We start from the raw sequence: 16,150 nt of genomic DNA, 5'->3' as shown, positions 1-16,150 counted from the left end.
ACAGAGCAAGAGAGAACAAGCATGAGCATGTGGCGGGGCAGATAGAGCTGCAGGCTCCCCACTGATCAGGGAGTCCACTGAAGGGGCTTGATCTCAGGACCACGGGATCGTGACCCAAGCTGAAGGCAGATGCCCAACTAACTGAGCCACCCAGGTGCCCCCAATTAACTGTTTTATATCTCCAAACCTGACCTCACTTCTGAGCTCCAGTATCATAAACCCCATTCACCACTGTTACTTGGATGATGGACACACATCTGAAACACAACCTGAGTCCAAAATTGGATCATCCTCTTCCTTCTCTGTAAATACTATTTTTTATCTTTGCTGTGCTTTGGAATTACCTAGGAAGAGTTAAAAATATTGACGCCCAAGTTCTATCTCCAGAGATTCTATTTTCATTGGTCAGGGTGCAGGATTTTTCAAAGTTCCATCAGCGCTTCTAATGGGCAGCTAAGGCTAAGAATCACTGCCCGACAGCCCTGTCCTTCTCAAGTGTCTCTCCCCTTATTTGCCAGCACCACTATCCACCTCGTGGTATAAGCCACAGGACTGGACATCTCTGAATACACTCCTTCTCCCTCATCCATGTGGTATTATAACTGTGAGGGTTGGACGTGCTGCTAGCCACTTCCATGACTACGAGACACAGAGCTTACACAAAAAGGAGGAGCTGAAAGAATCACAGAGGAAAAAAAAGAATCACAGAGAAACAAAGCCGAAACTCTGATGAACATTGGCACCAATGTGACTAAGTTTCCTTAATGCTGGAACTTTCAGATAGAGGGGCCTATAAACCTCCTTTATGTCTGAGCCAGTTTACATTGAATATTCGGATGCTAATAATTAAATGCTCCAAACTGACAGATGCCCTCTCTTCCCCATTATATGCTATGTCACAGTTCTCTACTTTGCAACACCAGGCGCAAGTGGAATTATTTTCCTCAATGGATTAGAAAATAGACAGGGGCTAAGGCTGTGTCTGTTTTATTCGCTACTGTATCCCCACCACCTAATACAATATACAGTACACAGCAGATATTTAATACATCATTTGTTCAATAAAAGAATGCAGGGGATCAAAAAGTTGGAGCCACTGGCAAAGAACTCTGTGGTCCTTATCAATCTGACCCAAAGCAGGCTCATGATGGCAGAAAACAAACGCTAAAGACAGACCCAGACACTGCAATTCCTCTGAGTCCCTGATAATAAAGACATTTCGGGCTACAGAATGACCCCAAATCAGAATGGTCAATCCCTAGGTACAATCTGGATGACAATGTGGTTTCTGGAAGTATAAAAAACCTAAATACTAGATTTCCTTTGTCATTCTCAGTCTTTCCATTACCCCCCCAAGAGCAGCATATGACCATGACTAGGCACGATGTTTGAGGAAAAAAGATGGTCTTTTAACCTGTAGGTGACATGGGTAGGATGCTTTAGACAGGAATAATACTCTACTTTTTATGAGGTTTACTATATAATTCTAATATGTCCCAAGCAACCTGCAGCATTTGAGAAGAGGTAAGAATGCTCTATCCATCTCTGAAGCCCCTTACCATAGTTCCCTGCATACAGAAGGCACTCTTCTGTATGTCAGAACACAACACACACATCACACACATCAATCTATTCTGGATACAGAGAATTAGAAACCCGTTTTATTTCTGGATATGTCAGTGAGAAATCCTTATCACTTAACTCATGTTTCAAAGGGGCCAACAAACTCCAGCTCTGGGAACCACTTCCCAAGCCAACTTGTCACTTACCTTATTTCTCAGATATCTAGAAGAACTTTTAATATCAGCATTCAGATGCGAAACATGAATGAATTTTTCAACTCCAGCTTCTTTGGACACTTGAGCAATTGCTTGGGGAATCTTCACAAAAACATCCTCAAAATCAAAGTTTCTGGAAGAAGGAAAAAAAGGGGGAATCAGTTGAGAACACCTGACTTGGGATTCCAAAGCTTTCTGCGATAAGCTCGTTTTCATACTATTGCTGGAATTTGTCACAGTTAAACTTTTAAATGGCAATGATTTAACCCAAAGTCAAAATTAATATATATGTGTGTGTATTTTATATACATGTAAGTTCTACTGCTCATCATCATTACTGTACATAATTTAAACCTTACCATAAGTTGAAAATCAGCACACATAATATTCTCTGTCCTCTGTCCTCCCAAGGAATCCCAAGGCTGAGACCCTTTAAGAACATCTGGCTGCAGTGGTTGGAAAGGAAGGGGGTAGTGTTGGGAGCCGAAAAGGGACCCACTTCTTATCCCCAGGCCTTTGTTTCCCCCAGGGGAAAAAAAACTAAAAAAAAATCAGTTACTGGTTTAACCCAGTAACATTAACATTACACAATAACATTAACGCTTAAACTGTACAAGGCACTGTTATTAGTCACTACAGATTTAAAGTTGAATGAGACTCTCCAAGTCACCAAGGAACTTAGAAAAATGTGCTAAGGCAGACATAGATTTTCAAACTTTAAGAAATGTTAAGAAAATGGTATGAGCAAAGTGTTGTGAAACTGCAAGGTTAAAACACTACCTGTTGATAAACAACCCACAAAGGCTAAAAAGAACTGTTGGAACCAGTACTCACATCATCTTTGATTAATAACGGAAACACTAGATCTAGAACACTGTTCACACAAGAAAACCGATGTTCAGCTGGATGAACAGTAGGATGGGCAAAATCATCCCGCCTAATCCATCCCAGCCGGACAAATCCAAACAAAGGATCAGCCATTCATAAACCACCTGGTCATTCCTGCAACCACACTGACACAATCTCCACGACTCTTTATGGGCAGCCCGTCGCATTGCTCACTTATACCAGACTTACTGCCAACTGCAGCTCCTGAGAGGGGGGTTTCGGTATGTAAACAGCTGTTCAATCAATGCTTAATGATGGACTAATTAGAAATGTGATAACTACAATTCCTGACATTAGAAGGTACTCAGCAAATGTCTACTGAGCCCTAAGACAGCATATGCAAAGAAAAAATAAGAGCAAAAACTTACTTGGTTTCCCATTCTCGTCCAACAAGATTAATGACCACGTTGCTGTGCTTCACTGCTCTCTGGATAGAATCTCTGTTTCTTCCGTCCCATTCCTATAAGAACAACAGCCAGTCAGATGCAAACATTAGGGCAAGTTTCAAACTAGGTCATCTGTGGTAGGTATAATATGGTACCATTTCATAAAGGCTCCATTTATTACAAGAAAAATGGTCATGAGGTCTCGAACTCCCTGCTGATTCTCTGATTCTCCTGGAGATAAACAGGTCACAGTGTATCTATTTCATTCAGGTAATTAAATGATAGAATTAGAGAAGACAGTATTCACTTTTAGTGGGGAACATCCATTTCTGGCCATCCAACCGCCTCCTACAAGTTTGTAAGGGACTCTGGTTACCAAATCTCCCTTCCTGAAATACAGCCCATGAGCAAGGATCATTTGGGAGGAAAACTGACTTTCCCTTTTGCAGCAACCAGATACAGATCGAAGATAGGTGGAGTATCTCTGAAAGGCTAACATTAAATTGGGAGCATTCATGACTTTTTTCTTTTTTCTTCTTAACTCTTTCTTCTTTGTAATCCCAGATCTAGTCATTTCTACTTTAAAGACATGAAAACAACACTCAGGGAGGAGTGACCTGCCTAAAAGTGCAGGGTGAGTCAATGGCAGATTTCAGTGTAGAACTAAATGTCTGAGCGATTCAGGCTACAGTTAGGTTGACAATTCTTGTCCAAAATGGAGACCAGGGATTAAATGACCTCAGAAAAAGGTACAGCATTTTCTATGTTAAAATGATATGAGGAAGTTGAGAGGCAACGTGGGGGGTATGGGGGGTAGGAAAGGAATAAATGAAACAAGATGGGATCAGGAGGGAGACAAACCATAAGAGACTCTTAATCTCACAAAACAAACTGAGGGTTGCCAGGTGGAGGGGGTAGAGAGAGGGTGGTTGGGTTCTGGACATTGGGGAGGTTATGTGCTATGATGACTGCTGTGAAGTGTGTAAACCTGGTGATTCACAGACCTGTACCCCTGGGGCTAATAATACATTATATGTTAATTTTATAAAATTAATTAAAAGAAAAAAAGAAAGACCAAAAAAAATGAAATTGGATTTTTTTAAACATTTCAAAGGAAAATAATAAGTAGTAAGAAGTTCTTGGGGTAAAACACTAAGGGGTCTATATGAGTGAGTGGAGAGAGAGGGAGAAAGGAATGATGTGGAGATGGAGGAAGCCTGTGGGGCCCACTAACCAACCTGAGCAATTTAGAAAAGACAGGGCTCCAGAAACCAGACTCACGAGCAAAAGATGAAGCCCTCAGCGGGAGGAACTAGGAGAATGGGGTACAAGAGACATACTCAGCTTCTGCAGAGAAACATATGTCACAAATAGAGTGACAGCTGGGGAGTCAGACAGGAATTCCATTTGTCTTTTGTGAACTGTGTACAAGGTGATCTCTCCAACCTCCATGGAAAATTTGAAAATACAACCCATATCAAGAGTTTGCTATGAAGATCAAGTAAAATAGACATACAATCTACAGCATGGTAAGTGACATAGCTAATAAAAAAAAAAAAAAGCAGTTCTACACATAAAGAGCTTAAAAAGGCTTTTTTTTTTAAGAAAAGAGGGCAAGGGTGAGAAAAAAAGAATCCAAGAAGACTCCGAGTAGAAGAGCTTGAGCTTGGGGCATACCTGTAAGAATGGTGCAAGAGAGAAGCCTGGAGAAAAAGAATTAAAAGGAAACCAAATTCCCAGGGATAAGGCTCAGGGAGCACAGTCAAGTTAGCAAACCAGGTGGTAATTCAGACAGCAGTTTCCAACAGAGACTAAAGCAGGGAAATCAGTACCTCACTTAGTATGGTCCACCATTCTCCAAAATAAACAACAATATAGTGAAGTCTTCCCATTTATCTTTCTTGCCTTTCCCCTTTTATAAACAATACTATATTCAAAGTAGTATGTTTGGGGTGCCTGGATGGCTCAGTTGGTTAAGTGTCCAACTCTTGATTTCAGCTCAGGTCGTAATCTCAAGGTCGTGGGATCAAGCCCCACGTTATGCTCTATGCTGGGCACAAAGCCTGTTTAAGATTCTCTCTCCGTGATGGGAGTTGAGGGAAATTGGAAGGGGAGGTGAACCATGAGAGACTATGGACTCTGAAAAACAATCTGAGGGTTTTGAAGGGGCGGGGAGTGGGAGACTGGGGGAGCCAGGTGGCGGGTATTAAGGAGGGTACGTATTACATGGAGCACTGGGTGTGGTGCAAAAACAATTAATTCTGTTATGCTGAAAAGAAATAAAAAAAGAAAAAGAAAGAAAAGAAAAAAAAAAGATTCTCTCTCCATCTGTTCCTTCCCCCAAGACCGCACTCACATGCACTCTCTCTCTCCCCTTCCCTAAAAAACAAACAACAACAAAAAAAAGTTGTAGGTTTAGTCTCTGTGTTCTCTATTAACACTGAGAGCTCCCTGTGGTCTTGTTCATGAAGACATGCTCAGAGTTTAACTCAATGCCAGGCACTCTATAAATACCTGTAGAAAGCATGGGATATATATCATATAGCTCAATTCCAATGACTCGGCATCTGCAAACCAGTCAATGTTTTCACCTATTATTTGTGAAATACTTTAGAGGATTGACAAAGTGACGGATAAAGTCAAGTCACAAAGAAACAGGGAAAAAGCTAAGCTCTTCTACCTATAAGACCAAGAAAATATTTGAGAACAAGATTTTAGAGAAAAAAAAAAAAAACTTCAGAAACAAGAATTTCCAACATAGTATTATACTTAGCTTGTGAACATTCAGTAAGGAATAAATGAAAAAGCTATCAAAAATAAGTAAAAATTTAAAAGCAATCACAAATAATCTACATGAATATATCAGAGACCTTAAGGATGCTTACCAAATTTTTTTTTTTAAAGATTTTATTTATTTATTTGACAGACAAAGATCACAAGCAGGCAGAGAGAGAGAGAGAGAGGAGGAGGCAGGTTTTCCTACTGAGCAGAGAGCCCGATGTGGGGCTCGATCCCAGGACCCTGGGATCATGACCCAAGCCGAAGGCAGAGGCTTTAACCCACTGAGCCACCCAGGCGCCCCACCAAATTATTTTTTAAAAGGGGAAGTGTGTACATGGAAGAACGCAAGTCCATACAGAATGATAAAAGCTGGACAATTTAGCCAGAAGAACAGGAGACAGAGCATCAAGGCACAGAGTGTTTCTCAATAGGGTAATTGTAGGCACTAGAGGCAGTGTTAATTCTTTGTGGAAAGGGACTGCCCAGCATCCCTGACTCCTAACTAATAAGCCAAGATGGTCTCCAATCACGGTGGCAACCAAAAAGGCCCACATGTTTTTAATCACCTCCTTGAAAGGTCCCCTTACCCCATTCCTCACCACCTCACCCCATTGGCAACTCTTGGCCTAAAGGAAGAACCTACAGATTAAAGAATAACAATAAGGAAGCAGAGCAAGTGCTGTTCTAAATTCAGTCTGTGCCAAGGAAACTAAGTTGTAAAACACCCTATCTGTGATGCTCACCATCTACAGAAGCACTGTCCCACAGAATTATAACACAAGGCACACAGGCAATTCTAAATTTTCCACCAGTCACATTTAAAAGGGTAAAAAGAAAGAGGTGAAATTCATTTTAATAATATACTTTATTTAACCCAATATAGCTGAAATATTATTCCAATATGTAATAAATGTAAAAAATTATTAAAGATCTATATCATTTTCTTTGCACTACATCTTTGAAAGCTGGTGTATAAGCTGGTGTGTAAGCTGGTGTGTACACTTAAGTACTGCACATCTTAATTAAGATTAGCCACATTTCAAGTGTTCCATGGCCACATGCGGCTACTGGCTACCATACTGGATGGCACAGGCCTAGAGCAGGGGCTGGCAAACCATGACCCACAGGCAAATCTAGCCTGTAGTCTAACTAGGTAAATAAAGTTTTATTAGAACACAGCCACTTCCATTCATTTATATATTATCTATAGCTGCTTTCAGGCTAGAAGGGCAGAGCTGAGTAATCATGAACAGACTCTGACCTACAAAAGATAAAATATTTACCCATGGCCCTTTACAGAAAACGTTTGTCAACTGCTGGGCAAGAGTTTACGAGACCGGGATAAATGAAGGATGCTCTCGGTTCAGTCTGGGTGAAACTGCTGCTTTATCACACTGCCTCTCTCCTAAAAATGACCTCAGTAATTTACATCTGTCAACACAGGCTCTTACCAAAAAGATAATCTGGCCCAGGTCACCCATGGGACGAAGGTGCATGGTGTCATACGGATCACACCGATAGGGTACAATCACCTGTGACCCCATACGTCCTAAAAAAAAGAATGGATTGAAACAAGGATCAAGATTAATGTAATATGGATACTTTCTAGGACAGCGATTTGGTAAATATTTAACTTCTAGTATGGAAAGTAAATGGATTCCATGTTTAACAAAAAGCCTATTTTGCTGTGCTAGAGATGCCATAACTTTTCAGAGACCACATTCCTGTTTCTACATCCTATACAGTAAGCATGGTAAGCTTCCTAATGCATAGCAGATCAAGATGACATAAATCCAAGACAGGAGTAATCTGTAACACTGCTAAATGGAAAAGAAACGTGCTTCATGGCTTTTCAATAGGCAACCGTAATAAATGGCACTGGAGTATACGGAACTCAAGGAACTTTACTTACCAAGGTGGTTGACAACGTATCGGCCCAGGAATCCTGTTGCTCCAAACACAGTGGCCACAATCCCACTGACTGAGGAACGCCCACCTTTGCCGTGAGGTATGAGTGCATGATGAAGCTGGCACCGGGGAGGGCCATGAAACACAGCAGTGGCTCTTGCAGCAATAGAAGAACCTTAGACAAAACCCCAGAGTACAAAAATGGCAAATGTTAATACAAAAGTGAGCGTGAATAACCTCTTTTCCTCGAAACTGGTAACGTTATTTTGCTATCACTACTTTCGTATGCTTAAGTTTAAAAAGGAACTTTTAAATCAAAAATTGTAATTTAAGTGCCGACAGCAATAAACACAAAGCACCACAACCAAGAATCCATGTGTTGTAAGGAAATAAAAAAAATTAGAAAGTACAGTTGCTCCTTCAACAACACAGGTTTGAACGTCCACTCACGTGCAGATTTTTTTCAATAAATAAAGCACAATACTGTATTTTCTTTCCATTATGATTTTCTTTAATAACATTTTCTTTTCTCTCACTTTACTAAGAACACAGTATATAATACATATACGTAAAACACACAGAATATGTTAATCAACTATATATGTTACCAGTAAGGCTTCTCGTCAACAGAAAGCCATTAGTATTTAAGTTTAAGGGGAACCAAAAATTATACATGATCTTTTGACTGCAGGGATGGGGGGGCGGTTAGTGCCCCTAACTACTGCATTGTTCAAGAGTCAACTGTAAACTCCCTGCTCTATGGGATACAATATACCTAGGAAGATAAATCACATTTGAAAAATAAAAGTTACATATTGAGAGTATAAACCCCCACAGTAAAAGGAACACAGAGAGAATGCAAAGGAAGGAAGCAAAAATTTAGATAATTACAAGGAAAGATTCCTGGATAAGGTGGATTTGGGGGACTTTTCTTCCAGTTTTACTGAGAAATAACATACATCACTGTGTTAAGTTTAAGGCATATAGCATGGTAGTTTGACTTACATATATTATAAAATGATTACAACAGGTTCAGCTTATGTTCATCATCTCACAGAGATATAATAAAAAGGAAAGAAGAAAAACACAATTTTCTCCTTGTGATGAGACCTCTTAGCATAAACTACCTTAATGTTTCTATGAATCATACAGCAGCATTAGCTACAGTCGCCATCTTGAACATTACATCCCGAGTACTTATTTATAACTATAGATTTGTACTTTTGACCACCTTCCTCCAAACGCCCCTCCTGCAACCCTCTGTCTCTAGGAACCACAAGTCTGTGCTCTTTTTCTATGAGTTTGGGTTTCTTTTTAATCCCACATATAAGTGAGAACATACAAAGTTTAGATCATACAGCATTTGTCTTTCTCTGACTTATTTCACTCAGTGTAATGCCTTCATGTTGCAGCAAATGGTCAAATTTCCTAGTTTTTTATGGCCAAATATTCCATCGCATATAAATACCACAACTCCTTATCTGTTCAAACCCTGATGGACGGGACGCCTGGGTGGCTCAGTGGGTTAAAGCCTCTGCCTTCACCTCAGGTCGTGATCTCAGGGTCCTGGGATCGAGTCCCATATCTGGCCCTCTGCTCAGCGGGAAGCCTGCTTCCCCCTCTGTCTGCCTGCCTCTCTGCCTACTAGTGATCTCTGTCTGTCAAATAAATAAATAAAATCTTTAAAAAAAAAAAAAAAACGATGGACATTTAGGTTGTTTCCATGTCCCCACTATTTGTAAATAATGCTGCAATAATTGTGGGAGTGCAGATGCCTCTTTTGAGTTAGTATTTTCATTTCCTTTGAACATATCAGCAGAAGTGGAACAGCTAGATCCCATAGTAGTTGTATTTTTCATTTTTTTTTTAGATTTTTTTAATTTATTTATTTATTTGACAGACAGAAATCAGAAGTAGGCAGAGAGGCAGGCAGAGAGGCAGGCAGAGAGAGAGGAGGAAGCAGTCTCCCCGCTGAGCAGAGAGTCCGATGCGGGGCTCGATCCCAGGACCCTGGGATCATGACCTGAGCTGAAGGCAGAGGCTTTAACCCACTGAGCCATCCAGGTGCCCCGTATTTTTCATTTTTTGAGGAACCTCGATGCTGTTTTCCACAGTAGCCATTTTCTTTTCTCCACATCATAGCTAACATTTGTTATCCCCTGTCTTTTACATGATGGCAATTCTAATGTCTAAGGTGGTATCTCATTGTGGTTTTAATTTGCATTTCCTTGATGAAAAGTGATGTTGAGCACCTTTTCATGTACTTGTTGGCCTTTCACATATCCTCTTTGCCCATTTTTTAAATGGGTTATTTGCGGGATTTTTGCTATCAAGCAATAAACTAATTTGAGTAAGGTTGTAAAGAGGAACAACAGAAAGAAAAGATTTTTGTGTGAAACACATTACACATACATCAATGTAGATGTGGAAATGAATAAGCCCAGTGCAGGGAAGAGAAGATTTACCTGAAACAGACTCTGAAACTGATAATGAATGAAAAAAATAAAGTTGATGATACATGCTGGAGGCAGAGGACTCTCAGCAGAGAACATTTTTTTTTCTTAAAAAGAGTACAGTTCAGACAATATAAAGCTATTGAAAATCATCAAATGTAATGACAAATGGAATGTTTGGAAAAAGATTTTCCGACCTTTAGAAAGGTTAATTTGCCAAACCTCTCACTATTTACATCTCCACTTTATATGCACAAGGAGAGCATGTGGCCTTAGCCTAGACATCTGCAAGGTGGGGAAACATGACTTCCCATCACAGACCATTCTTATTTGAGACATTCTAACAGAGGGTTCCACCACATGGGAGATCAATGACTGTTTCCCAGCAGCTTTGATTTCTTTGCTCCTCTGGAATGACAAAGAACAAATCTAATCCCTCTCTCTCATTTAAGTGAAGCAAGTATATCTCTAAGTCTTCTCCAGGTTACACACCCCTAGATCCATCAACTATTCTGCATTCCACAGAGGTGTAAAACTCCTTTGGAATCACACTCCTAATTTTCAAGCCCCTTGAAACGTATTACGGCAGAGTTTTAGAGGAAGTTACCTAACCTTCAGGGAATAGGTAAAAAACAAGTAAAACATTTAAAGTGCTAATAAACTTTTGCTAGAATCAACAAACTGTTTACCATCAACACTGGTGTTCTGTAAACTTGGGGAACACTGAAACAAATAGGAAATGCTTTAGAGAACTTGTGTTTGGGGGGAAAAAAAAGGAAGGCAGTCAGGGAGGGAGGGAGGGAGGAAAGGAGGAAGGGTGGGTAAGTGAGTAACTAAGTAAGTGTGTCTCTTTTCTGCACATGATTCTCCAGTGGCACTCTGCCCAGAAACCATGGTTTTTCCCTATCCAAAAGCATGAAATTAGAGAAAAAACCCACTTTTTCAGCTTACTGAACAGTGACTGAAACCACAAAGATTAATAACAAGCACTGCAGATCAGATACATAACCAACAAACTACAGTAACAGCTAAATTTACAAAACTGCTAGCCGATGCCGGGCATTGTTCTAAGTGCTCAGTAGGTATTATCTTATTTAATACTATTCTTCCTGCCACTTTACAGATAAGGAAGCTCAGGCTCAGAGAGTTTAAGTGACTTGCCTGAAAAGCCAGCAAAGGAGACTGAACAGCAGCCCAGTAAGTAAGGGGAAAACAAAAGGAAATGGTACCCAGAAGGTAAATGAAGAAAGGGACTGATAGAGGTAATAGTTAACTCTATCAAAGGCAGCTGAAAAGTGAAGTAGGATGAGGACAGAGGACCATAGACCTAGATGTTGGTTTTGAGTGGCCCTAATAAGAGCAATTTTATTGCTGTGGGAATGATAGCCTGACTCGAGCAGGCAGTAGAGAATGTGAGGAAAGGAAGTGGGAAAAGGAGTATTGAGGATTCTTCTGAGGAGACATGATGTAAAAGGTAGGGGGAGGACTAGAGGAACATAAAGCCAAGGAAGGATTTTTTTTCCATATGAGCTATTATAACATATTTATACACTGACAGAAATGACCCAGTAGAAGGGGAAAACGAGTGATTCAGGAGAGGGAATACACAGGTAACTGGAATGGGATGGAATGCAAAACAAAAGAACTGGCTTTAGATCAAAGTACGAGGAGTTTATCCACTATCACAGGGCAGAAAGCTGAGAATTATCACAGCTCAGCTATTAGATTTTTATGGTGGGAAAAAGATCGTTCTCATCTGATTCCTCTGATTTCTAGGTAAAGGTGAGAATGAGACAGAAGCACATGTTACAAGTTTTAGGAAACTGACAATGTTAAATAATCATATGGAAAAGGGAAAACAAATTTCTTTGAAAAACATAATATTGAAAATCTACTTGATATTTGTATTCATGAATTTAAAATAAGGTCAGTTTGGAGTTTTCTGTAGCTCAGTTCTCTACTATTCAGGGGTACGCAGGAAATATGTGGAAAGCTTGGTTTAATTAGTGTTTTGTTTTGTTTTGTTTTGTTTTAAATGCCACAGGCAGATGGGCTGAGGAGTTAAGAATATATGAGAGAATGATTAGAATGTTCAATAAGGAAGGAAATGAGGACACTGGATAAAGCAGGAAGAATGACTACAGTCAAGGAATTAATACCACAAATGATTGTTAGGAGTATTATAGTAAATGTACACAAAGCACTTAGCACATTATGTAGCGCATGTTAAGCACTCCATGAGTAACAGAAGCTTTCACTTGTTATTACCTCAAAATCTTTCAGGTGATGTTACACTAACCTCATGAGATTATTTGTTTATTTTTCCCCAACAATTACAGGCCAACCACTAATCTAGAAACTGACTAGCACAATAAAAAAGACAGTCCCTGGTCTTAGGGAGCTTACATTTTAGAGGGTTGACTTGAAAATTAATATATGGGTAGGTACCTATCACAGTGCCTTGCACTACTAGGTACTTAATAAATCTAAGTTGTTACCTTCTTTGGCTCCAACTTCTCTATTTTCTTCCATATATTATGAACACCATTAGGAGAGTAATAGTCTTTATTCATTATATTCTTCTGCTCAAAAACCTCTATTGGCTTCTTACTATAATATATAAACCAATCTTCTCCAAACATATTTGCTTGCACACTGCATAAGTTTTAAACATTTATAAATCACACATACATTCTGTGTAGTACCAATATGTCATATACACTATAAAGCATATTAAAGCACTTAGAATAGTGTCTGGTATATAGTTTGAACTACGTGTTAGCTATGGTTGTTATTATTACTGAAAATGTTTCCTTAAGTTCTAATACTGAATTTTTGTATCTCACTGATTCCTCTTGCAAAACCCATTTTCCAGACCACTGGACAAAACTGCTTGACTTTCAAAGTCCTCCATTATTTGATCCTACCTAACATATTCAACTTTCTTTCCTACTATTCCATATCTACAGGTAGTCAGTTCACTGTCTCCTAATCACTTTGTGATTCCATTCTCACCACCTTGTCCTTGCCCATGCCAGGAAAATGCCTAGTTTCTCTCACTTTCCAAATCATAACAATCCTAAAACACAAAAAGAAAAATCAGTGGAAGCACTGCAATTCTCCACTGCTCTTCCAATCTTCCCTACTTCAAATGATACTAATCTTTCCCTTTTCTGCTTTCCTATGGTACTTAGAAGTCTCTCCACATCTCACCATATATAATTGTTTCACACAGTTCCGTACTATAGTTTTTTTTGTTATGTTATACACTAGACTGGCCTCTCTAGAGTTGATGCAAAAGCTTACTCACCAGAGACAATAAAGCATAGAGGTTAACAGAACAATCTATGGTTTCAACGCAAAAGAAGTTAAAGTGAAAATATTTATTTTAAAATACTTATTTTAATAAATATTTATTTAAAAATATTTAGGACTGTGTTTAGCAAATAGCCAATATACAAAAATAGCAGTTATTATCATTCATGATCTACATTATGTCCCACCTATGTAATACTTTCACAAGAACCAACAGATGTCTTTGCAAAAAAGTCACAGCTACAAAACCACCCACTATAAACCACATGAACCAATCACCTTTCCAGTGGTATGTAGCAGCTCTACCCAAGATGGAAAATAGAAATGTGTCCTCCAAATACTCCTGACTTGCTCCTCACCCTAAACATCAGAAGGACTTGTGGAGCTTTTTCGAAACCTAAGGTGCAAGGAGTCAGTCTCAAAAATTCTGATTCAATAGCTCTGCAATGAGTCCCCATTTCTGTTTTTTCTAAAGCACTAAAAATGATTCTGACATGCAGCTAACTTTGAGAGCAAATGATATTTGATAATGACCTGAATACACTATGGAAAAACACAACTTTTGGAGGCTGACTGGGGCAAATTTGTGAAAGGGTGGAAAGGGAAGAATGATAATAAAGTGTAACTGTATTCCCAACTTCCTTGCTTTTCTTGCCTCGTTTCTTGGTGTAAGAGCAAATGTATATTTTCAACCTGAGGACCATGACAGCAGATCCAATCAGAATAGAAGGAAAAATGAACAATGCTTAGACAAACCTTAAGATATCCTTTACTCTTCTTCACATTCCTTTCCGCCAAGCCCCTGATTGTTCTCTCCAGCATCCCTCGCTCCCCCAGGCCCCAGTGTCTCGACCTAACACATTCTACATATGCAGGGATGTTTTTGACTCAGAAAGTACTTTAATAAATATTACTTTATTTAATCGTTTCGTAAACTTCCTGACATTGTGGTATTACCATCCCCACTGTAACATGAAGAATCTGAAATTGAGACAGATTAAGGGCTTGCACAAGGTCGTACAGTTAATTCATTAAGAAACTTGTCTATCCTTTTTCTTCCATCCTTTTCAGATCTCACCCCCGCCCCAACCCCCGAACGTCCCGCCACCGGTCACACACACTAATTTTTTAATTTTTTATAAACATATAATATATTTTTATCCCCAGGGGTACAGGTCTGTGAATCGCCAGGTTTACACACTTCACAGCACTCACCACAGCACATACCCTCCCCAATGTCCATAATCCCACCACCCTCTCCCAACCCTCCTCCCCCCAGCAACCCTGTTTGTTTTGACACACACACTAATTTTTCATAACCTCAAACCCTTACAACCCTATGAGAACTGATCTTTCGATCCTTTACATGTCCCGCACTTCCTCCTTTTCCCTTCCCACTGCTCACGTTCGCTCAGCACAGACCCCCTTCCCAAATGTACAATTCAATGGGAGCCAAGGAGGGGGAAAGGAAAGCAGAAACTACAGGCAGTCGCGGACCTAGAAAGACCAAGGTAGTCGGGAGTCGGCGTGACCACTGCGGCACCGCGCCACTCTCAACACTTCCGATCCCCCCCCCCCCCTCGCAATCCCAAACGGGGGCCGCTGTTCCCGGTGACACTTACGTGACATTGGCAGGGCCCGGACAACCCGGCGGTGAACGGCAGCCGCCATCTTCTCCCACAATCCCCCACGGCCGGCGCTCCGACCCACTACGGCTACTGAGCTGGGCTAAAAGTCATCGTCCACGTCTGTTTGCGCAGGCGCGAACCGAGAAGCTAAGGCGTGGGTTAGCGATAGGGGTGGGATATGAAGAGAGGAGAGTTGGGGGAAGAGAGAGCAAGGCGCAAGGGAGAAAATGTGAAGGAGAAGGCAAAGAAGGGAAATAGAGAAGAATCTTGGGATTAGAATCTCAGATCTGGGGTGGGCCGTAAAGATAATCTCATTGCCAGAGAACGTGAAGTTCAGAGTCAACCAGTGACTGACTGAAGGGCGTGCAAAATGGCAGCAGAACCCGAGCTGCAGGGACCCCAACATTCCTGACTCTCAGTTCAGTTCTTTATTTCCTGAAATGTCAGGTAGAGCAGCTCTGGTGAGACTAGGGAAAATGGAGGCGTGGCCCCGGCGCTCAGGAAGTTCTCAAATGAAAGAACTGGGGTCCAGAGGAGAGGTTGAACAAGAAAGAAGTGAGGCGGGAGGGCAGAGAAGGGAAGGAAGAGAAATGGAAATCAGGATGTGCACGTCGAACTCGCCAAGCACATTGTCTCCTCGGAGCCCTAGCTCTTGCTGCACCCTTTACCTGGGATGCTCACTCAGAAGTCTACACCAGCTCAAGTTTCTGCTCAGAGAAAACTACTCTGACACCCCCAGGTGGTCATCATTCCGTCGTCTCTTTGTTGTTTTTATTTAATATGAAAGCACTTATTACCACCTGACGTATGACTCCAGGGATTCTTAAGCTGGGGTGTGATTCATGAATGGGCTCAAAGAAGTCTGTGAACCTCCTGAAATGTTAAGTAAAATTTAGCGGGTATGTATGCCACTGCACTTTTTTTCTGGAAGGAAACTCAAGACGAGTCTAGAACAATAGTTTATAATTTTTATTTTCTTAACCGTGGACTCTGAGAATCTGCACTGTTCTAGA

General features: G+C 40.5%; 2 protein-coding genes across 3 annotated transcripts in view; one reads left to right on the top strand and one right to left on the bottom strand.

The window, feature by feature from the left end:
- LOC111159811 (NADH:ubiquinone oxidoreductase subunit A9) overlaps positions 1-15,211 on the bottom strand; it is a 35,058-nt gene extending 19,847 nt beyond the window's left edge. Inside the window, exons 1-5 of the mRNA XM_022522428.1 lie at positions 15,132-15,211; positions 7,746-7,916; positions 7,285-7,382; positions 3,035-3,126; positions 1,770-1,911 (exon numbers count right to left, since the gene is read on the bottom strand). Coding sequence (XP_022378136.1) covers positions 1,770-1,911; positions 3,035-3,126; positions 7,285-7,382; positions 7,746-7,916; positions 15,132-15,180 — 552 coding nt within the window. The 5' untranslated portion in view covers positions 15,181-15,211. The remainder of the gene's footprint in view (positions 1-1,769; positions 1,912-3,034; positions 3,127-7,284; positions 7,383-7,745; positions 7,917-15,131) is intronic.
- Positions 15,212-15,435: 224 nt separating this feature from the next.
- Positions 15,436-16,150, top strand: part of LOC111159812 (A-kinase anchoring protein 3) — a 34,126-nt gene continuing 33,411 nt past the window's right edge. For both annotated transcript variants that reach the window (XM_022522432.1, XM_022522430.1), the window contains exon 1: positions 15,436-16,036. The gene's annotated coding sequence lies outside the window, so the exon portion shown is untranslated. The remainder of the gene's footprint in view (positions 16,037-16,150) is intronic.

Source organism: Enhydra lutris, unplaced genomic scaffold (genome assembly GCF_002288905.1).
Source record: "Enhydra lutris kenyoni isolate GAN:26980312 unplaced genomic scaffold, ASM228890v2 scaffoldscaffold69, whole genome shotgun sequence".
NCBI lineage: Eukaryota > Metazoa > Chordata > Mammalia > Carnivora > Mustelidae > Enhydra > Enhydra lutris.
The sequence above is the reverse complement of the archived record's forward strand: the minus strand, read 5'-3'. Positions and strand labels throughout refer to the sequence as shown.